The 24,677-nt window shown below is 37.0% G+C and overlaps 1 protein-coding gene across 2 annotated transcripts in view; it reads left to right on the forward strand.

Moving 5' to 3' along the window:
- The window catches only part of GABRG2 (gamma-aminobutyric acid (GABA) A receptor, gamma 2), a 127,465-nt gene that overhangs the window by 11,895 nt on the left and 90,893 nt on the right, over positions 1-24,677 (forward strand). For both annotated transcript variants that reach the window (XM_010855339.1, XM_010855341.1), the window contains exons 2-4: positions 16,531-16,682; positions 18,492-18,559; positions 20,807-21,027. In XM_010855339.1, coding sequence (XP_010853641.1) covers positions 16,531-16,682; positions 18,492-18,559; positions 20,807-21,027 — 441 coding nt within the window. The remainder of the gene's footprint in view (positions 1-16,530; positions 16,683-18,491; positions 18,560-20,806; positions 21,028-24,677) is intronic.

The following is a 24,677-nucleotide window of genomic DNA, read 5'->3' on the forward strand; positions in this document are numbered from 1 at the left end:
GTTAAGAATTTAAGAGTAGAGTTAAATTTTCTCAAATGTATGCAGCTAGGAAAACCACCACCCATATGTACACATACATATTAGTTTTCAATATAATGAACATAAAAACGAATCAAGCTCTCAAGCACTATGTTAAATGCAGAATGAAAATAAATGCAAAGTAGACAAATTTCCTCCTTCTTGCCTCCTGCCTTCTTGCTATAAATAGTTATTGCATTCCTAATGCTTGTTTAGTACTGTACTAGGGATTGGAGATTAAAATGGAATAACAGACATCTTCATAATCCTCTTAGACATTGCAGTCTAGGAACAGGCAGATAGTAAATAAACAACTTTCAAATTGTGATAAATGTTACATAACTAAAAGGTGTGATGTGGTGAAAAAAGAAACAATCTATATTAGAAAACTCAGGAAAGTCGTATCTGAGTAATGGATAAGAAGTTGAGATTGTAAGCATATTAAAAAAAATTTAGCCATGAAAAGATTGAAGAGAAGCCCTTTCTTATTATAGGTAACAGCAGGTTCAAGGGCCTTGAATAGAGGAAAATTTTGGTGTGGGTCAGGAAATAAAATATAGCCCACATGTATAGAGGACAGTGATCATGGATGAAGAGGTCAGGATATAGGATTTGGGAGGCAGAAGGCTACTTTGTATGGTGTAGTCTTGTGGCCATAGTGAATATTTTAAATTCAGGAAAATACTTCATATAATAATACCATCAGTTTTGTTCTTATGGAAGAAGTGTGCCTCTATGATTTGGGGAATGGTGAGGGTTGCAGTTTGCCTAATAATTTTAAGTTGCTTGGCAATTAACTAAACTGTTTACCTATAGCTTCCTTAGAATTATATATAGTGTTGCTCTACATCTTGCTGCAAAATCTTAGCAGGAAAAAAAAAAAAAAACTATTGATTCTGCTATTATATCAATTACTTAAAACATGGTCATTTTTTTGGCATCATTATGAATGCCATAAAATTATGGCACTATGAAATGATTTATATTTAACTTGTGTGTTTAAACATATATTTTTATAAAGATAAATGTTTTGCATCTAAAAAATGGAGAAGATAGTTTAATTCCAAATTAATAGCTTTTCTGGGGAGCAGTTATTGGCCTGAATGATTTTTAAATTTTAACGGATTCTCACAGGGAACATTAACAAATGTACATTTATTCCCATCCATAAAATATATTATTGAACTTCATCTACATAAAATAGAACCACAGAAGGTAATACTTCTTAGAGCTTGAAAGATATACAAAAATCTACACATCAAATAAGAAAAAGAAAAACTGCCATTTTATTAATAAAAAGTTTCCTTTTCCCCAGGAGATTTTTTAGTGCTTAGACTCACTTACCTCACACTTTAGGAAATTTCACAAAAGTCTCATGTCAAAGAATATTTTGAAAAATTCAGTGATTTACTTTACAGCATAATAGTTTTATTTTTAAGTTAACATACAGACAGCAAACTGACCTGTATCAGTGTACAGTTGTATGAATTTTAACACACATGTAAATTCTTATAATTCAGTATCCCAAATCAGGCTGCTGAACAGTTCTACCAGCAGCCACAAAAGTTGCTCCTGTAACCCCTTGTAGCCACATCCTTCCCCCACTCTTAACTCCTGGAAACAACTACTACTTCATCACTGTAGTTTTCCTTTTCAGGAATGTCATATGTGTAGATTCAGCATACTGCCTTTGAGAGTCAGCTCAGTTACTGTGGTGTCAGTAAGCACATGAACAGAAGTCCCACATTACCTTGAGATAAATGCGAGCTAAGACCATGATGTGGTAACACTACACACCAACCAGAATGGGTAAAACAAAAACAATACTGACCAGACCAGGTGTTGGTAAGTATGTGAACCAAATGGAACTCTCATACATTACTGGTGAGAACTAAAAATGGGGACCAATTTGGCAACTTTGTGTAAGAGTAAGCATATGGCTAACATTACTGAACAACCCCACTCTGATTGCCTGGGAGGATTGAAAACTTACATTCTGGAATAATGGATTTTATACTTATGTGATAATTTTTTCAGAAATGCTTACATAAATATGATCATATCAAGTTTTCCAGACAAAATAGTGTTTTCCTTTATTTCACTTGAGAATACATTCTTGATTGAATTGATACATTTCTTAATGGCTATGTGATCTGCTTTGATTCTACTTGTGACCATGTACCTGAGGATATTGGAAAGACTGGATAGAATAATGATAGGGGTAATGCAGGGAGAAGCATGGATTCTGTGGGAGCTCCTTTTTTAATGTGTGCAACATGTTTGCAATCTCTTGAAAAAGGTAAAAATTCACTACTGAGAAAAGACAGTAAGTTATTCCCTTAAGACATATTCTTTGCAACATGAATTCATTATCCTATAATGACAACGATAAAGCGGTCAACCTATTGTGTGACAAGGATCTAAATTTGTAAAAATGTAAATGACACAAATTGACCTTTTTCCTATCATATAAACTTTTAGTTTCTCTACAAAGCCAGCATGCTGATTTAAAACACCTTTAAGGTTTGGGTGAAGCTGTGATATTTCAAATTCCACTGGGAATTTCTTTTACCTTGTTCCAGATTTCTAAGAACAAAAGTAATTTTGGACTGTCTATGTTTACTGCCAGCATGGAACTTTTTAAAACAACATCTACTATATTTTCATAGGCAAAAAAGTAATATTTCCTAGTGCTGAGAATAGTGTTCAGCTCATAGACGATGTCTGTGAATAATAACAAATGAGTGAATAAATACGCAACTTCTGGAGTATTCATAATTCTTAATTATGTAAACTTACATGATGTAGAGTAGAAATAAAATGGACTATTCATGTAATGAAGGGAGAGGGAAGGGGAGGAAGAAAAATACTAACAACAAGGCTGAAACCTAAAACTTGATTGACTTTTTTAAGTGATTGATAACACACTGATTTTGAGAAAATGTTTATCTGCTGCTGCTAAGTCGCTTCAGTTGTGTCCGACTCTGTGCGACCCCATAGACGACAGCCCACCAGGCTCCTCCGTCCATGGGATTTTCCAGGCAAGAGTACTGGAGTGGGGTGCCATTGCCTTCTCCAGAAAATGTTTATCTAGGAAGAGCCAAATAATGAAAACTTAAGAATAGTCTTCTAAAAGTGGTCACACCACAGGAACAAATTTCAAATTTGCATGAATTGAACTTAAAAGACTATAGCACAATTTTAGAAAAGAAAAAAAAGAAAATTTTCTTTCTCTAAAGAAAAATTCCCAGACTCATGGTCACTAGGATGTATACATATTGGTAAAATTTCCATGTAAAAATGAAAATTCAGTCAGTCCCCTAAACAAATTTGCTCCTAGTTAGAAACATCTGTATATTAACAAAATGAGGATAATATTTCATTTCTTGCTACGACAGAATAACACAAACTATAGCAATATAAATTGTCCATACATCTAAAGTATATTTGAATACATATCTGAATACATTTGATAATGGATGCATAACCAGACTTCCTTTTTATAAACTGGTTCTCCAGGACCTGTATACTATTTTAGAACTGTTTGACCTCTTGTTCTGGGACCATGAGAAAACACATATTAGTTCTATCCACTTGTTGCCCCCTTGTAAATAAGAGGACAACTTTGAATGTTCATGTTTATTACCTTCTATTTTTCTAGAAGAGGAAGCAAAAGTTTTTCAGTTCAGTTGCTCAGGCGTGGCCGACTCTTTGCAGCCCCATGAACTGCAGCACGCCAGGCCTCCCTGTCCATTACCAACTCCCAGAGTTTACTCAAACTCATGTCAATTCAGTAGGTGATGCCATTCAACCATCTCATCCTCTGTCTTCCCTTTCTCCTCTCTCCTTCAATCTTCCACAGCATCAGGGTCTTTTCAAATGAGTCAGCTCTTTGCATCAGGTGGCCAAAGTATTGGAGTTTCAGCTTCAACATCAGTTCTTTCAATGAACACCCAGGACTGATCTCCTTTAGGATGGACTGGTTGGATCTCCTTGTAGTCCAAGGGACTCTCAAGAGTATTCTCCAACACCACAGTTCAAAAGCATCAATTCTTCGGTGCTCAGCTTTCTTTCTTTCTTTTTTTTAATATAAATTTATTTATTTTAATTGGAGGCTAATTACTTTAAAATATTGTATAAGCTTTCTTTATAATCCAACTCTCACATCCATACATGACCACTGGAAAAACCATAGTCTTGACTAGATGGACCTTTGTTGGCAAAGTAATGTCTCTGCTTTTTAATATGCTGTCTAGGTTGGTCATAACTTTCCTTCCAAGGAGTTAACTGTCTTTTTATTTCATGGCTGCAGTCACCATCTGCAGTGATTTTTGAGCCCCCCAAAATAAAGTCTGCCACTGTTTCCACTGTTTCTCTATCTATTTGCTATGAAGTGATGGGACTAGGTGCCATGATCTTTGTTTTCTGAATGTTGAACTTTAAACCAACTTTTTCACTCTCCTCTGTCACTTTCATCAAGAACCTCTTTAGTTCTTCCTCACTTTCTGCCATAAGGGTGGTGTCATCTGCATATCTGAGCTTATTGATATTTCTCCCGGCAATCTTGATTCCAGCTTGGGCTTCCTCCAGCCCAGCATTTCTCATGACGTACTCTGCATATAAGTTAAATAAGCAGGGTGATGATATACAGCCTTGATGTACTCCTTTTCCTATTTGGAACCAGTCTGTTGTTCCATGTCCAGTTCTAACTGTTGCTTCCTGACCTGCATACAGATTTTTCAAAAGGCAGGTCAGGTGGTCTGGTATTCCCATTTATTTCAGAATTTTACACAGTTTATTGGGATCCACACAGTCAAAGGCTATGGTATAGTCAATAAAACAGAAATAGATGTTTTATCAGTTCCCCCAAATGTTTTATGCTCTAGAGAAAAATATTACTCTTATCATAGAAAGGGAGATGTGGAACTGATTACAGGTGCATGTTGATAGAAATAACCTTCATATCAAGTTGGAAGTGCTGGTAGACAGAGATCAGCCACATTCTACCATGTGACAATGTTTCTGTTATTGCCTTGCACTGTGATTTAAGTGTTGCATTTTTTTCCCTAGCTGTTCAGGTATTTGTCTCCCAAAATAGATGAGATGTGTTTTGATATCAGCATTGTGCTTTGCACATCTTTCCATCTGCAATGGTACTTTGCACAAAAGATTCTAAAATACAGGCTGATTAACTGAAGGATAGAGAAATCTAAACTCACAAGACATTATTTCCCAAATTCCCCCACCTTCTTGCCACATTTCAGTGACACTAGGTTATGTTTTTGCTTACTATTTTTTATAAATCAATGTCTTTTAAATCTAGTTTGTCCTTGTGCTTAGTCACTAATTCATGTCCTCCTCTTGCAACCCCATGGACTGTAGTCCACCAGGCTCCTCTGTCCATGGAATTCTCCAGGCAAGAACACTGGAGTGGGTTGCCATGCCCTCATCCAGGGGATCTTCCCAACCCAGGAATCAAACCCATGTCTCCCGCATTGCAGGTGGATGCTTTACCATATGAGCAATGAGGGAAGCCCAAGCCATCAGGAAGCCCTTAAATCTAACTAGTTTATTTAATAAACTTAATAAAAGTATTAAACCCAAAAATAAGTTTCATTTTTCATAATAGAAGAAAACCATAAAGTAAATACAGTGAAGCCACAACAATGTTATCAAGTTTTCATCATATGTTATTGTCTACCAGAGGTGTAAAGCTTGCTGGTACTCCTCTTGAGAAAGTAGGTTAGCGAATTGCAGAATGTGGATAAAGACACATTACAGATAAACTGAGACTTATCTTTAATATGATTGGATGAGCTAGTCTGAAATGAGGAAAACTTTCTAATTATAGATTTCAGTATCATTTAACGCTGTGCATAAATGACACTTAAAACGGCTTTGGGTACTAGCAGCTAGTGGCTCAGACTTTGGGAAACACTGATATAAAGTGATCTTAGTAAGACATAGGATCTTGATTCAAAATGATTTTAATTTGAATTTGCGGTATACCTTGAAACACTGTAGTAAGTGACATTTATTTGACTTGCTTGAGAGCAGTTACCAACATGCTGTTTATTTAGAAAAGGAAGTCCATGTAGCTCTGTCACACACTTGCAGTAGCTCTTCATCCAGGCTACACCTTAGAGTTAGTGAATATCATTGCTGCCATCTCATCCTAGTCTAATTAAATTAGTATCTTAAGGGGTAAGCTTTCAGCACTGTTATTTTTTTAAGCCCTCTGGGTAATTTTAACATGCTGCCAGAATAAGAACAATTGGTCTGTATTCAGTATCAGACATTCAGTCTAGGCTGGACATTTCACATTCCTGGTGAATGACAGTCATCATATAAATGAAGAAATTCAGAGTATTTCCTTCTTGAACTATTTTTTGAGGGTAAATAATTATATTCTTCTCTGATATTAACTTTATAGTTTGCTATCTTCTGTGGTTAAAATTGGTCTTGGATGTCAGTAGTCAGAAAATAGCAAAAAAGGCAAACTTCATGTGTGTTTCTAGAGTGAGGGAGAGTGGCCCCCAAAGTTGCAGTGGCCTCATTTGTCACCATGTGGTCACAGTCCAATAACAATGCAAGTATAGTGTCTAAGTTCTGCCACCGTGTAGAAAAATTTTTACTGCATAAGAGCAACATACTTGGAACTCCACTTCAGCTAACTGCCTTCAAAAAATTCTGCATTGGTGTATAGTGTACAGGATGAGTTTTGTCCAAATAATTCAGGTTTTGAAGACGGCTTCCTATTTGCGGCAAAGTGTACACAAGCAAGAACATGAGAATATTGTTTTTCCTTCTAGTGTATTTTTCATTTTAGTTATTGTAGTCTTCATCTCTTTAGTTTTTCTTCATATTTTCTCTTTGTTAAAAACTTATAACTTCCCATTCTCTGTATCCATTCTTCTGAATTCTTTGATCATCTTCAGATCATTTTTCTTTACTCTTTCTCCAATAGAATGCCTGTCTCCATTTCACTTAGTTTTTCTGGGGTTTTATCCTGTTCCTTCATCTGTTGCCTCATTTTATCTAAGTTGCTGTTTATATTTTTATTTCTGTGGTAGAATAGTTCAGTTTCTTGACCTTGGAGAAATCCTATGAGTCCCAGCAGAGCAGTCCCCGTGGTCACCCAAGCTATATACTTTAGAAGTTTCCCCTAAGAGGTCTGCTTGGGTCCTTCTGCTGTGGCATCTGACTATGTGGATGGTCTGGTAGGCTTAGTTGGTCCCGAGTCTGGTTGGTTGTCAAGCCCAGCTTTGTTCAGATGCTGCTGGGCTATTTAGACTTTAGGCAGCCTGTCTGCTGATGGGTGGGGCCATGCTCCTGCCCTGTTAGTTGTTTGGCCTGGGGCATCCCAGCACTGGCACCCATAGGCTTCCGGGTAGGGCCAGATCTTGGTCCTAATGAGTCGATACGGCAGCTGCTGTGTTTCTGCAATACATCTGGTGCCAGCCTCTATGTCCCCAAAGTGAGCCATAGCTCATACCAGGAGACTTTCCAAGACCAGGTTAGGTCTGGCCCATGCTCCTAACAAATTACTGATCTTGCCCTTGGGTTCCAGTGTGCATGAGGTTTTTGTGTGCACCGTTAGAGTGAACTCTTGTTTTCCTTAGTCCTTAGTGAAGTGAAGTGAAGTCACTCAGTTGTGTCCAACTCTTTGCGACCCCATGGACTGTAGCCTACCAGGCTCCTCAGTCCATGGAATTTTCCAGGCAAGAGTGCTGGAATGGGTTGCCATTTCCTTCTCCAGGGGATCTTCCTGACCCAGGGATTAAACCCTGGTCTCCCACATTGCAGGCAGACGCTTTACCATCTGAGCCACCAGGGAAGTCCTGTGAGGCTCCTGCAGTTAAGCCCTGCTGGCCTTCAAAGCCACATGCTCTGTTGGTCTTGTCTTCCACCTACTAGAACACCGGGTTGTGGAACCTGACCTGGGGCTCATAACTCTCACTCCTGTGGAAGAATCTCTCCGATACAATTATTTTCCACTTTGTGGATTTGATTATATTGTGAGTCCACCCCTCCTACCCATCTCACTGTGGTTCTTTCTTTATATCTTCAGTTGGAGAAGATCTTTTCTGGTAGGATCTAGTCTTTTTTTTTCTGTCTTTTTTATTTTTTAAATTATGATAGTATAATAATACATTTACACGAGACTTGGAAAATACAGAACAAAGTTACAGATAGTTCCATTATAGTACTTATTTTTTAAATAGATAAGTTAAAATTTTTAGTTGGAGTTTCAATATAAGACCCTCAAAAATGAATAGAATGAAAATACAGAAAAGTAGAAGGATGTAGTAGACCTGAAAAGCACCATGATAGTTTCCAGTCTTTTTCAGCCGTGGTTGTTCCGCAGAGAGTTATGGTTTTGGTGTGCTTGTGAGACTACTAAATTTTTCAGATTTGTTTTGCTGCACATAGCAGTAGTTCACTAATTTGTATTGTATAACACTTCACTATGTAAATATGCCATATTTTATTTGTGCATTCTACTATTTATGTTATATGAATTTCTATTATCAATAATGCAACTATGAACATTCTTATCTATTCTTGTACCAGATACATTATGCATTTCTTTTTGGATTAAATATAGTAATAAACTTTCTCGGCAATAGGATACATATGTGTTCATCATTAGCAGATAATGCCAAAATGTTTTCCTTTCAGCTGTGCATGAGTCCTAGCTGGTCCATATTCTCTCACTTTAATTTAACAAATAAACAACAGCAGCAACAGCAAATCACAGTGAGGGGGCTAGCCCAAAGAAAATGGACTTTAATAATAAGCCTAGAATATGACCTGACATGGACTTTTTTTTTCTGTTTACACCTTCTGTTCCTAGTGAGTGCTATGGTTGTCTTCTCCATATTTTCTGTCCTTATCTTAAATATCCCAATTTTCATTTGGTTTCTGAAGTCCATATGTCATTGGGGATGACGATTTCATCTTTGATACTAGTGGAAGGATATATAATTACACCAAAATAATGAACATAGTCCCATCCTTTAGCTATAGATTTGGTTTCTTATGTATAAATTCATATGTATTCAGGCTGGTGATTCACAAAATGAGAACTTCTAGGGACTTTTAGAAAATTAAATATCTAGAAGAGTTTATCTCTTTTCATGGATGTACATAAGAATGCATAGAGGAAAGTTTTTGTTAGCATCTTCTGATCATACAGGCTTCCCTTGTGGCTCAGCTGGTAAAGAATCCGCCTGCAATGCGGGAGACCTGGGTTCGATCCCTGGGTTGGGAAGATCCCCTGGAGAAGGGAACAGCTACCCACTCCAGTATTTTGGCCTGGAGAATTTCATGGACTGTATAGTCAATGGGGTCACAAACAGTCGGACATGACTGAGCGAGTTTCATTTCAGTTCTGATCATACAGTTAAGCCATCTTTGGGTTGAAGCTGATACCATGGAGGACAGAAGGACAATATAGAAAGAATCCAAGTTGTTAAATACATAGATGAGAAGCTGAATTGAAACACCAGGAAGCTTATACTATACTAGGTTTAAAATTATATATCCCTTCCAATTTAGTCTGAATATTCTGATGCTGTTTGCTATTTAGTCACTAAGTTGTTTACAACTCTTTGTGACCCCATGGACTTCAGCCCATCAGGCTCTTCTGTCCATGAAATTTCCCAGACAAGACTACTGGAGTGGGTTGCCATTTCCTTCTCCTGGGGATCTCCCTGGCCCAGGGATTGAGCCTGCATCTCCTGCTTGGCAGATGGATTCTTTACCACTGAGTCACCTGAGAAGCCCAAATATTCTGATACTTGCAATAAAATTCATCTTTGCTAATAAAACCCCTCAGTCATTTATTTGATATAGGTCTTCAGCAATTGTTAATAAACAGCTTGCAATTTTACATTGGATTATACACATCTGATAGTTGACTTAGTCAAATAAACACATTTACCAACAGCTGCTGCTGCTGCTAAGTTGCTTCAGTCGTGTCCGACTCTGTGCAACCCCATAGACGGCAGCCCACCAGGCTTCCCCATCCCTGGGATTCTCCAGGCAAGAATACTGGAGTGGGTTGCCATTTCCTTCTCCAATGCATGAAAGTGAATGAAAGTGAAGTCTCTCAGTTGTGCCTGACTCTTAGCGACCCCATGGACTGCAGCCTTACCAGGCTCCTCGGTCTGACCTAATTACAAGACCACTATGAGGTACCATTTCACACCAGTCAGAATGGCTGCAATCCAAAAGTCTACAAATAATAAATGTTGGAGAGGGTGTGGAGAAAAGGGAACCCTCTTACACTGTTGGTGGGAATGCAAACTAGTACAGCCACTATGGAGAACAGTGTGGAGATTCCTTAAAAAACTGGAAATAGAACTGCCTTATGATCCAGCAATCCCACTGCTGGGCATACACATTGAGGAAACCAGAACACGTGTACCCCAATGTTCATCGCAGCACTGTTTATAATAGCCAGGACATGGAAGCAACCTAGATGTCCATCAGCAGATGAATGGATAAGCAAGTTGTGGTACATATACACAATGGAGTATTACTCAGCCATTAAAAAGAATTCATTTGAATCAGTTCTAATGAGGTGGATGAAACTGGAGCCTATTATACAGAGTGAAGTAAGCCAGAAGGAAAAACACCAATACAGTATACTAATGCATATATATGGAATTTAGAAAGATGATAACAATAACCCTGTGTATGAGACAGCAAAAGAGACACTGATGTATAGAACAGTCTTATGGACTCTGTGGGAGAGGGAGAGGGTGGGAAGATTTGGGAGAATGGCATTGAAACATGTAAAATATCATGTATGAAACTAGATGCCAGTCCAGGTTCAATGCATGATACTGGATGCTTGGGGCTAGTGCACTGGGACGACCCAGGGGGACGGTATGGGGAGGGAGGAGGGTTCAGGATGGGGAGCACATGTATACCTGTGATGGATTCATTTTGATATTTGGCAAAACTAATACAATTATGTAAAGTTTAAAAATAAAATAAAATTTAAAAAAAAATTGAAAAAAATATTGAGCATGGTATGAGCTAATGGGGCGTCACTGTAAGTAGAACAATTCATCAAAATTGATCCTTAGACATACCCCTACCCTTACTCTAGCCTCTGTGCATGTATATACTCACATACACACCTGTGCATAGAGCACCCTTCCTGAAAGGTTCTGCACAGGTTCTTAGGTCTCCTCCCTAGGAGATACAGAATTCCATTGGCCACTAAAGGCCGCATATGAAAGAGCAGCTTGTGCCCCGGTTCTCCTTCTCACTAAACCACAGTGTTTCTCAAGAATCCCTTATCCTTCAGGGATGTACAGAATGAAGTCTCCTCCTCCTATGATCAGATTCTAAATCCCCTCCACCCCCTGAGGATATATACTTACCTAGCATAGCTGCTCCTACACTTTATACCCAAGTCCACCTTTTGCAGTAGCTGGAGGATGGTCTTTGAAATAAACTTATGCCTTAACACTGCAGCATGCACTGCTTTCCAAGTCATGAAAGAACTTAGAGAGTAAGTTGATCACATCCATTAAGTTAAATTACAAGCTCCACTTTTATTCCTCAGTGTGAGAAGATCAAATCATTGGTATCTGCAATGGCAAGTTTATGAAATTTGAAAGTTATTAACTTTGTGCTGAAGGTGCCATACTCTTATTGAACTCAGGCATAAGCAAATTTATTGTCCTAAGGGAAAATGAGCTTGAATACCCATTTGTTTTAGTTGATCTTACTTTCTGATAAGTGTAAAATCGCAGATTCTTTGGCCCCATTTCCTTTCTCAAACCCTCACAGCATAATGGTTAAACATTTTGGTTTTGGCAAACTAAACGACTATTGGCAAATATCACTGTTTTTCTTCATCTGTAAAATGGAGATATTTATAGGAGTATCAGGGTTTTAGAGGTCAAAGTGGGAGAATGTATGTGAAGTCCTTAAAGTTTATGTGTAGAACATGGTGAATACATAACAATAGCCATTGTTGGTATTATTTATCTTAGGAAAACTAGTCAGAAAAAAATGATTCTTTTCATAAGTTTTAATTATAAATTTCATATGCACTCATAGAATTTGTAGTTTAGTAGTGGAAACAGACAATATGCGAATCGGTAAATACCCATTGTGACAAACGCTGTGAAGCAGTCGAAGGACTGATGAGAAGAGACGAAGGATCAGGTGGGTGACAAAGGCAGAGGAAACAGTAAGGAATGACCCCTACTGATACCGAGAAGGTGATTTTTGTGTTGAAAATTGAAAGCTTATAAGGAATAAGCTATGATCAATAGCACTTTGGGAGGTGGAGAGAAGAGATTTTAGGCAGAGAAAGAAAAATATATATCCTGTATTTATGATGCCAAATACCAATGGATGTGAAGATACCCAAGTGAGAAAACAAATGTTTTTATTGTTTCTCATCCAAATGTGTGCTGATATACTGCCCTAAGCAAGTACAATGACTAGATTTTTCTTCCTACAAAACTGAGAGCTTGATTGAATCTGTGAAAATATGAAATACTTGGATTAAAATTTAAAAGTGTATAAACTTCATGATTATCTTCACAGTGTCAAGTATCCAAAATAAGTACCAACATTCAGATATTTAAGACCTACTGTCTAATTGAGAACAACCTTTAATCTCTTCACTATTTATTTTTTTGTCACTTTTTTCTTAAATTGATTTTTCTCATTATAAATATAAACTCATTACACTCAAATCATGCATGTAACTGTAAAGATGAAAATTAAAAGTAATATTCTAATTTATACCAGAGAATTTCAGTTGGAAAAGCTAAAGTAGGAAGTTGGAAATCTATGCTTTTTTAAAGGGCCTACCTCAACACACCACACACACACACACACACACACACACACACACACACACACACACAAGGGTAAGCACCCCAGGTTCACTCTGTGACTGAGATTCTCAACTTTTGATATGCATGTGAACCATTTGAAGATCTGTTAAAATAAAGATTCTGATTCAGGAATCCAGGTTGGCCCAGGGTTCTCCATCTCTAGAAATTTCCCAGGAAATTCTCATGCTGTTGGTTCAAGGCTCTTGATTGGATGGCTTTCTAACAGGTTTTTTTTTTTTTGAAAGTTTTCAAAGATGAAAACTTCACAACCTTTTCTGGCACTGTCTTTTAGGACTTATCACTCAGACTACAAAAAAAAAAAAAAATGTTTTTCATTATGGTAAGAGTAATGTTAATTTCAGTCCTTTTCCTCTGCAAGATTATATTCAGTTTATAAAGGGTACAAGAAGAAATAATTATTTCCATAGGCCATTACATTTAGGTAGGTGCCTTGAGCTAGAAGTTCAAGTTTGCTCTCAACACACACAACTGTTAATCAGTTTTCTTGCATCATTATCAATCTATTTCTGCCCAGGTGTTTTCATGGAGTTCACAGTACCACAGAATGCCTTATCTAATTGTCATTATTACTAGAGCTCCCATCTATAAGTGAGGTGACCTTAACAGCAGAGAATTCTGGAGAAACAGCCAATTTTGAATGAGAGAGGTTCTTTTTTCTTTTTTTTTTTAAACAAATCTGGAAACAATCCCAGATTATTCATCAGCCCCGTTAATTTAGACCTCAGCTGGGAACACACTAAAGAATAAAAACTTCATTTATTTATAATGTAGGGGTTCATTATTTTTCTTCCTGGATAACATCTGTTTTTAGTTCTTCTCAGCCCATATTAGATCAAAGCCTGGAAGTGGTGTCTGAAGATTCAGGTTTTAGTTATGAGGTTGAAACTTTTTATATAAATCTACTTTCAGGGCTATGTGTCAGGTACTCTCCTAAGCACTTAATAAGCATTATCTTGAAAGTGTTAGTCACTCAGTCAGATCCAACTCTTTGAGACCCCATGGACTGTAGCCCACCAGGCCTCTCTGTCCATGGGATTCTCCAGTCAAGAATGCTGGAGTGGGTTACCATTTCCTTCTCCAGGGGATCTTCCCAATCCAGGGATCGAACCTGGGTCTCCTGCAATGCAGGCAGATTCTTTACTGCCCGAGCCACCAGGGAAGCAAGTGTTATCTTGCACAAAAAATGTGATAGAATAATAGTATTAACTCTATTTTAAAGATGAGAACTTTGTGAAGCTTAGCAAGATTAAATCATTTGCCCAAGGTCATAAAAGAGTAAGTGACAGGCAAGATATGAAGCCAGAAGTCAAACCTGGTACTTTCTGAGTATATGCTCTTAATTTCTCTACTCCACTTTACCTCTTTGTGGCTAAGTAGGCATCCTGAATTATGACCAAATCTGTCACTGACACTTTCACCTGAGATAATCTATTTGATTACTATTTTGGCATCCAATAGATGATGACTCCAAGAGAATTACTAGGTGAAATTCTAGAAAGTAGTATTCCTTTAAAGAAGTATCCCTTTTCTTTTCACTTAATGTATTTTTCCTCCTGGTTTTCCAGAAAATAGTAATAAAGGTAACATGGCACCATCATACTTGGATTATTTATTTGCTAGTATGAGTACGTACTGTGAATAAACATAGCTATTTAATATATATTTCCTTTCCTTGAAGAAACTTTGAGAGGGTACATTTTTTCAGAGAGGAAAGAGGGAGTGAGAGAGAGAAGCTTCAGGGGGAAGGAAGCAAGAGGTTGAGATTCTTTAGAAAATGCACTTTTGCCTGAACAAATTAAACAGTGATAAAATTTCATAATGATGACATCCAACATCCAGTGGGTCAACTACATTCTTTTCTCAATGAGTTATGAGAGGGATTTGAAATTTTCTTTATCAGATAACTTTTTTTTTTCTTCTTAAACTAGTAAGATTCAGGTCATAGGATTAGAACTCTATTACGCAGGGTTCATCAGTGCTCTAGAGAAATGATGAATTGAGGCTTAAGAGGAATTTTCCTAGCAGACAGCTGCTCTCTGCCTGCACTGAAGTAGTTTTGAGTGCTGGCTGAAGCTTTGTCCAGCCCCTCACACATACCCTCTGTGGGTGATCTATGAAATTCAAATTTGGTTTAACTTCTTATGCTAACTGAAGTGCAAGATTTAAGATTGGCTATGTTAGGTTTCATGAGAGTATGTGACTCAGTTTTTATGTTTCCTTTTGTAAAGCTTTGAAGGGATAAAAAGATTACTCACTAAGTTGATGCATGCCAATGATTACTTTTAAAACTTCATCTCCCATCCTCATTCTCAAACAAAATTAATCACAAAATCAGCTTTCACTTACCATCTTTAGTCATCTATCTGTCTATACATACAAATATATATCTGTATATATATATATATATATATATAGACAATTGAGTATAATACATGGTTTAAGAACATGATGTATATTCAGGATAATGTGACAGTGATTTGATTTCTGACAAGATTCACTCTTACCATATCTTTAAGCAAATAAACTGAAGATGAGGATCGGTATGAGAAAGTATTTTGTAATTTTTAATTTCACCATAAACATCAAAAGTAACCAATATTTACTGAGTATTGATGAAAATGAAAATGGCAAGGTTTGCACTCCCACTAGGTCTGGAAACTATGATCACCTTATGTGTATGTGTGTGCTGGGGGCAGGGGCATGGAGTTTGGGGCAAGGAGGAGACAAACTATAGGAATTTCAATATCCTTCCAAAATCAGCCTTAGCTTCGGGTTTAGTTGTGGGTTTTCTGACAGGTTTTGGCATAAAAAACTGAATCAGAATATTATGTCACTTTTTGATCATTCAAAATAGATCATTTGATTTCTATGATTATATAAATAATACATTAACCATTAGTATGAATTTCCAGCTTAGGAACTTTTACTACAATAAAGAGTATTTTAAAGTCTACAGCTACATCTTTCTTCATAGTACCAGGTTCTTAGCAATCAAGGATAAATGAACCACCCTTGCTTCCAGTGCAAGGGAGGGGAGAAAAGTACACATACACACACCCCGGGGGAAGAAAATGCAGCAAGACTGACGCTCTCCTTCGTAGTTCAGTTGAGGAGGAAGAGATTTGTCTGGTGGTGTGTGGGAGTGAATCTAATTATCATCCTCTTATTTCATTAATAGGTTGGAACAAGTTAACTTCTCAAAGGAGAAAGAAGTAGACATTATGCCTGAACGCCTAGACTAGATTATGATCATTTAAGCATTGCTTTCAACAAAATGCTTGTGATTTTTTTCTTAATAAGTGCTTTGTGAAGTTGGGCAGGTGGACAGGAAGAACATCAACAAAAGAAAAGGCAAAGATAACTGGTAGAGCGTAGTATATTTATAGATGGGAGGACAGAGCATTCTGTAAAACCAAAGAGTACACCTGAATAGATTTTAATCTACCTCTGTGAAGTTTAATTAGCTAGACTAACCCTCGGCTGAGAATTTCCCTGCAATCCATTGTAACACACTCCCATCACCCTACTTCGTTTCTCATTTTCCACCAAAGGTCTGTGACTAAAAGTCAACTTGGATGGAGTCTATGTGATTCTTGATCAATTTTTTTTTTCTTAGCCTCACTAGACAAAAATCTGATGATGACTATGAAGATTATGCTTCTAACAAAACATGGGTCTTGACTCCAAAAGTTCCGGAGGGTGATGTCACAGTCATCTTAAACAACCTCCTGGAAGGATACGATAATAAGCTTCGACCTGATATAGGAGGTATGTTAAAGCCTCTTGTGATGTGAGTTTTATACAAACGAAGAGGCCTACCACATTAGAACAAAGCATAAGCCTATTTCAATAACCAGAAGGATATAAATGATACTTTTACTAAATGTAAAAATAATGAATAAACTGCATTCAAGTCTGGGAGGAGATGGAGCATCGATAAGTTCAAAATGAAGAAAGATGATATTCAAACTAACTTGAGAAATAGTAATTTAAAATTTCCTAGACTGAGAGACTATAGAAAAAAAAAAGTGACAGCTTCTTTATGAAGTAACACCAAAAACAAGTACACACCTACTGTATAGCATAAGGATCTCTACTCAATCTGTAATGACCTAAATGAGAATAGAATCTAAAAACGAGTGGATATATTTGTATGTATAACTGATGAACTTGGTTGTACAGCAGAAACTAACACAACATTGTAAATCAACTGTACTCCAATAAAAATTAGTTAAAAAAAGAAAGGAAGGACATACTGATTATCTATAGCTGTGTAACAAGCACAAAATCTCAGAGGTATAGAGTGATAAGCATTTATTTGCCGCTTTGCTGGGGGTGGCCTAATCTAAGGTCAGCCAGGTTGAGGCTGCTCATTTAAGAAAGCTTTACTCTCGTTTCTCCTCCTGGGACCAGCAGACTAGCTAGGAGTATCCTTCTCATGATGATAGCAAAGAATAAGAGAAAAAAATAGAAGCTCATAAGGCTTAAGGCTGGAGAAGGCAATGGCACCCCACTCCAGTACTCTTGCCTGGAAAATCCCATGGATGGAGGAGCCTGATGGGCTGCAGTCCATGGGGTCACCAAGAGTCGGACACGACTGAAGTGACTTAGCAGCAGCAGCAACAGCAAAGCTTAATGCTTGGAATAAGAGCTAGCACACTCACCTTTGCCCATATATTATTAACCAGTGTGAATCAAATGGTCACGCTCAAAGTTCAGAGTCAGAGAAACAGCCTCACTAATGTGAAGGCAAGGATATAGGTGAAGAGTCCAATCCCCCACAGAGAATTAGAGCATGGCACTTCAAGGAAAATGGATAAAGATGAGGGAGGTGTACTTATTGAATTGAAGCCCAGAATGATGTTATGAATCCTTGTTCATTAAATATTAAATGAAAATGGAGCGCATTCATTAGACCATGGATGTAATACTACAAGATTTTTACTATCAGTCCTCTTTGACAAATAGGTGTGTATTGGGTTTCCATATGGTTTTCTCATTTGATGAGTCACGGAAGTCATTAAATCATTGAGGAAAATTGATTTTGTGTTGGCTAGAGGTGAATGAGGATAAAGTGGTCATAAAAGGAATCAACAGGGAGCAATATTTCAATAACAATTCATAATACTTGTTGCTTTTTATGTCTACTTCATATTTCTAATGCAGTTTATTCTCTAGGTCACACAATAGTTATTTATTTTTCTATATGGGGCATGTCAGGTTAAAATGCCCAAATCGATTCAAGAGCTTTAAGAAAAAAAATAATAAAAGTCATGATATATGAAGAAGGAAGAAGAAAATCTGGGCAGTACTTTCTTACTTATTCATTTTCATGTAGTCTTAAAAAGAAAATCAGTTTCAAAACTGTGCTATGCTTAGTTAATGCCTTAATGTGCTTAAAAGGAGATGTTTCTTTGAAAGCAAATAGCTAAATGTAGTGAATTAGTCACTAACTCCACATTAGTTGTGAATAAATCACTTCTAATGTAGCAAAATAAATATTTCTAGAATAACAAGGGCTAGTGTTAAAACATTATGCTTCTTCATATGCATATATTTCTATGGTTCTCTTTACAGTGAAACCAACATTAATTCACACAGACATGTATGTGAATAGCATTGGTCCAGTGAATGCTATCAATATGGTAAGTTTTTAATTGTTTATTTCATTAACAAACTAGAGAGGTAGTGTGTTATGGAAATAACAAAGACTATCCTTACAAAAAAATTGGAAGAGAGAGAACCTTTCATATCTTTTCTTTCCCCTCTTGTAATATAATTATTTTTAATGATTTGTATTAAAAATTAAATGTGATCATGTGTATAAAATTAACTTATGTAAAATGCTATAATCTTAAAATTCAACACTCATTGCTTATTTGGTAGGTACTGCTTACTATAAAGTAAAATATAGTGCTTTACTGTGTTTTAGAATATTCATGGTGTGGAGAGGTTATATTTCAAATCAGAATTGTTTCTCAGAGAAGAAATAGTGCATTAGATTTAACAACAAATGTAACTTTATTTTTTTTATAAAGCTTTCTATCAAAATCTGAAATAACGAATTAGCTTGGAGCAGAAGACGGTAGAGTAGAATAGAGTAGAACAATGTAATGTAATGTTAGTGATAGTATAACTTTAAAACACAATTTACCAAATAAGCAATAAGGATGCTCTGCTGAATCAGATACGAGAAACATTTATTGCTCTCAATGAGGCTGATTAAAAAAACTGTACCACCACCTGCACCCTCCATGCAAATAGATTTGCTTGTTTAACCATGAAACAAATGGCAACATGTTTCTCAGACTGTTTAGAATTATGATGATGATTGTGAGCATCTAAGAAGAATCAGCTGTACATGTAGTTTATTTTAACACAAAACTTATGATTTCAGGAATACTGGTACCCAGAACTACTGTCCCAGGATCATAGTTTATGAAATGATGGTTTAAAGACTTTTAAAACGTGTTTGTGTTGGCCAAAATGTAGGTCAGAAATTCTTGAGTTGCTCTATCTACTGGCACAGCAGGTTCCCCTTTCATTACTTGTGGACTGCAAATATAGAATTAAATCGTAAACAAAGTGGTGTGACTTACCCCAGTGGAAATGCAGCCAGTTCCAGTGAGATACAGGGCAGGAGTGCAAGGATACAATCCAGAACAACAGAAATCAGGCAAAGGAAGAAGGTTCTAGTCTGATCCTGACAAGCTGTGTTTCTTAGGCAAAGAAATAATCTCTCTGTGGTTTCTGGTGTTTTCTTTTTTTCTTTTGATGTGTATTCTTCATCATAAATGGTGATGGGTCAAGGGGATTAGATTAGGAAATGTGGATAGTTTCTATTCTTCACCTCTCATATTCTAAGACCACTAGGGCCATGCTCTAAGAACACTAAGGGTTTTTTCCATTAATTTTCTCATGTGTATATAGATTAAAATCGAGCTGTAAAATAATACTAAATAAAATCTAAATATGACAGCCAAGCAGATCTTGGGTGTTACGGCTCCAGGTCTAATTCACATCAAACTTTCTTTTCTTTAATTAAAGTCAATCATGTACATGAGGGTAATCATCAGAGTCACGTGTCATCATAGCACTTTTTGCATATGTTTTGTGACAGATTAGCACAGTAATAAAGATTATCTTTTAATTGGTCCATTTCTTCTTGTTTAGAAAAAAAGACAATTGTAATAGTAAAAAAAAATAAAATTAGTTACCTTACACTGAGTGTTTGCCATCTGCAAGACAGGGCACAAAGTCTTTTTTGTATAGGGTGTATTCCCCTTTTCTATCTTCACACTGCTTAGGTCTTCTGGTGGCCTCAATGTATTGCGAGGCAACCTAAACTCCAGAGCTCTAGTTTAGAACTGTTTTTGAGTGTTCTGGACTTTGTTTTACTCTGTAGCAGTGGCTTTTTGAACCTGACTATTTCTTCAAAAGACAATTGGCAATGTCTGGAGATAGTTTTGGTTGTCACGACTTGGGGGTGGGATTTTTTGTTGGTGCTATTGGCACTTAGTGGGTAGAAGCTAAGAATGCTAGTAAACATCCTAAAATACACAAAATTGCCCCCACAACAAAGAATTAGCTGGCCAAAAATAACATGAGAAACTCTTCCCCATAAATACCAAATGCAAACAAGTGTATCAAGGCTATGATCTTTTGCCAGAATTCATTTACACAGGTCTATTTGTTCATAATGTGTTAACTTGTCTACAAAAGATGGATGAGTCTCCTTAGCCAAGCTTTTGCTTTCTTTTGGATCATTCAAACCCAAAGTAGCTTTGCTTGGTATTGGCAATGAAATCATAAGTGATAAATACAAACAAGTGGCCTATAATACAATCCTACTATATTAAAGATGTTCCATTTCACCTTTTTGTTTAAAACAGGAATATACAATTGATATATTTTTTGCCCAAACATGGTATGACAGACGTCTGAAATTTAACAGCACCATTAAAGTCCTCCGACTGAATAGCAACATGGTGGGGAAAATCTGGATTCCAGACACTTTCTTCAGAAATTCCAAAAAGGCAGACGCACACTGGATAACCACCCCTAATAGGATGCTGAGAATTTGGAATGATGGTCGAGTGCTCTACACTTTAAGGTACTCTTTTGGAAAAGGAAATGAGTAATTGTTGGGAATAAAACAAAGATCAATTACGTTCTCTTAGAACAAAAAGAGCTAAGATGTCGAACCTAAATCAGGATTGGCGCTTGAGCAAAATAATATGTGATGCTACAAAATTAGTTTGGTGTTTTTTTTTCTCTTATCAATGAACTTTTTCAAAGGATATAATTAAAACATTTTCTGTGACTGATGTAGGAACCCTTTTCTCACAGGGATATTAAATTTCCCTTGCTTTTATGAGATCATCTAACCTTTATACCAGTCTTGGCTTTTATGTGTATGCCCTGCTACTTTAAAATATGGACACTGAAAAATAGTCATCCTTAGGAGTTAATATGCTTGGAAATGTTTCTGTTTCAAAGGAAAAAATCATTACTAAAGGAGAATTTTTGATGTGGGAATCTGTGCCTCCTTTTCTTTTTAGCTGCACAATGGCATAACTAGAATGAATTCCATCTCCCAACATCTACTCCCCACTACATTGATAGGCTATTTGACTTTTTTTTTTTTTTTTTTTGCTATTTTTGGAATAGATATTCTCGGGGAAAACTTTAAAAGGTGGTATCATTTATTTTCTGAACTTAAATATTAAGCCAACATTAGACAGGTTTTTGACTTAAATTAATGCCATCATCTTAGCACTTCATAATTGATACATTTAAATTTTTTATGTTGAGGTTTCTCATGGGTGAGAGTATATTATGAAGTCAACATAATAGATAAGTACACGCACTTAAGAATCAGACAAATCTGGCTTTGATGATTAGCTCTGTATCATACTGTGCTGTGCCTAGTTGCTTCAGCTGTGTCTGACTCTGTGCGACCCTATGGACTGTAGCCTGCCAGGTACCTTTGTTCATAGGATTCTCCAGGCAAGACTACTGGAGTGGGTTGCCATGCCTTCCTCCAGGGGATCTTCCCAACCCAGGGATCAAAGCCACGTCTTCTACATCTCCTGCACTGAAAGGCGGGTTTGTTACCAATAAGGCCACCTGGGAAGCTCCTGAATCGTATTATATTATTTGTAGGTATTAGGGCAGTTCTCCAGGATTTCTACAGGAGTGGCAACAGTTGAGAATATGTACAGGACTAGAGGCATCTATCTGGTAGCAGGGGTCTAGCTGCTAGGAGTATCCCAAAGTTTTATTTGTATGCTAAGTATGATGTTTTTACTTAGTTACAGTTTTATTTAGAGGAATGAGGTGAGAATTGATGGGGATTATGGCAAAGGAGGTACCTCTACCACCATGACATATGCCCCTACCCTAGTACGACAACTGAGCACCTTTCATTTATTTTAAACTTCTATAAAATAGAGTTAATGATTATTACTTTACAGAGTGGTAATAAGGACTAAATGGGGTGATATGCAAAGTGTTTAACTGCTGCTGCTGCTGCTGCTAATTCACTTCAGTCGTGTCCGACTCTGTGTGACCCCATAGACGGCAGCCCACCAGGCTCCCCCATCCCTGGAATTGTCCAGGCAAGAACACTGGACTGGGTTGACATTTCCTTCTCCAATGAACGAAAGTGAAAGTGAAGTCGCTCAGTTGTGTCCGACCCTCAGCGACCCCATGGACTGCAGCCTACCAGGCTCCTCCGTCCATGGGATTTTCCAGGCAAGAGTACTGGAGTGGGGTGCCATTGCCTTCTCTGGTGTTTAACATCAGTCAGTTCAGTTCAGTTGCTCAGTCGTGTCTGACTCTTTGCCACCCCGTGAATTGCAGCACGCCAGGCCTCCCTGTCCATCACCAACTCCCGGAGTTCACTCAAACTCACGTCCATCGAGTTGGTGATGCCATCCAGCCATATCATCCTCTGTCGTCTCCTTCTCCTCTTGCCCCCAATCCCTCCCAGCATCAGTCTTTTCCGATGAGTCAACTCTTCGCATGAGGTGGCCAAAGTACTGGAGTTTCAGCTTTAGCATCATTCCTTCCAAAGAAATCCCATCTATCTGTGTTTAACACAGAACCTAATAAAAAAGTAAGCACAAGCAGACATTTAAACTATTTGTATATATTTTCAGTAATAAATATGAATAATGTGATTCTTCTAGATCTTAGTATCCAGGATCTTATAGCTTCAAAATATTTCATGTTAAATGCCCTTCTGAGGTATATTTTATGCCATGTGTAATATTCAAGATATAAAATTCAATACTTTAAACTGGATCCATAGCTCTTGTCATCAGAGTTACATCAGTTAGTAGGAAAAACAGTCACAATTGCAAAAGAAATTCATTGCATATGTTTTGATTTCATCATGGGTTTTATTAAATTAGATGTGAGGTAAAGATTGGAATTAGAATCTAGTGGAAATCAAATTTTGTCTGCTAAATAAGAGCTCAGTCTAGCTTTTGAAGTATTAAGTAAAGTTATGCTATCTGAAGTCACTTTATCATTCCATAATATTATGGTTATTTTTTCACTTCTATTAACTTAGAGAAACACTATACAATATTTAACTATGGAAGCCACATCAAAATTATCACTCATGAGATTCATTCAAGATTTGAATGAGTTTGCTAACCTATATAAAGAGATGATTTCATTCTTATTGCTTATCTATAATGAGTTACCAATGTATATATATGTGCATAGATATATATCTGTGTAACTATCTGCAATCTGTATTATCTTCAATTTTAATAATTCCAGTTTAATTTGGAGAAATGATACTAATAAAATATCAAATTTAATTATAATTTCACTTATGAATAAAGCTTATCTTTTCTTTGAAGAGCATGTAATTACTGAGTGACAATGATAAAAACTTCCAGCTTTGGAGACACAGTCTTGGGCTCACATCTCAACCATGACACTAGCTTTGTCACTTCAGACAAGTCTAAGTACAATAAAGCCATAATAACACTTACTAAATGAGAGAAAAATTCACCTTACCTAGTGCCATGCTGACAATTAAGGGCTCAATGATGATTAGTTATATCTTAGGACCAGTAATTGCCCTATTATACCATAGAAAAATTAAATTTATGCTGAACTTTTAACATAAAAGGTTTATAAAATAAAGTTTTTTATGTTAAGATTGATATCTGTAATTATAAGAAGTATAGCTAACAAATATGGAATTTAAAATATCATCAATCTATCACAATCACAATTTAACATTATAGTCATACTTCCCCAAATGTGGTCAAAACATCTAGGACTCCTTTAAATTTTATCCCTCCTAGAGTTCTAGCCTCTTTTGGGAAAGAAAATCTGTATGTTTAATAAGCGCCTCTGGGACTCCAAGGGCTTCCCTGGTGGCTCAGAGGTTAAAAGGATCTGCCTGCAATGAGGGAGACCCAGGTTTGATCCCTGGGTCGGGAAGATCCCCTGGAGAAGGAAATAGCAATCCACTCCAATATTCTTGCCTGGAGAATCCCATTGGCAGAGGAGCCTGGTGAGCTACAGTCCACGGGGTTGTAAAGAGTGGGACATGACTGAGCGACTTCACTTTCTTTCAGGGACTCCATGGCAGACATTTTTCTGATACATCTGTGCATTTAACATCTGGCTGCTACTAGATATTCTTATACTCTTTAACATCCTATATAATTGCTTTATAGTGTTCCTTTGTAAGAACGCTTAATACTCTGTTGTGAAACACAGGTATTTTTAAAC

Source organism: Bison bison, unplaced genomic scaffold (assembly GCF_000754665.1).
Source record: "Bison bison bison isolate TAMUID 2011002044 unplaced genomic scaffold, Bison_UMD1.0 scf7180017864363, whole genome shotgun sequence".
NCBI classification, from domain to species: domain Eukaryota; kingdom Metazoa; phylum Chordata; class Mammalia; order Artiodactyla; family Bovidae; genus Bison; species Bison bison.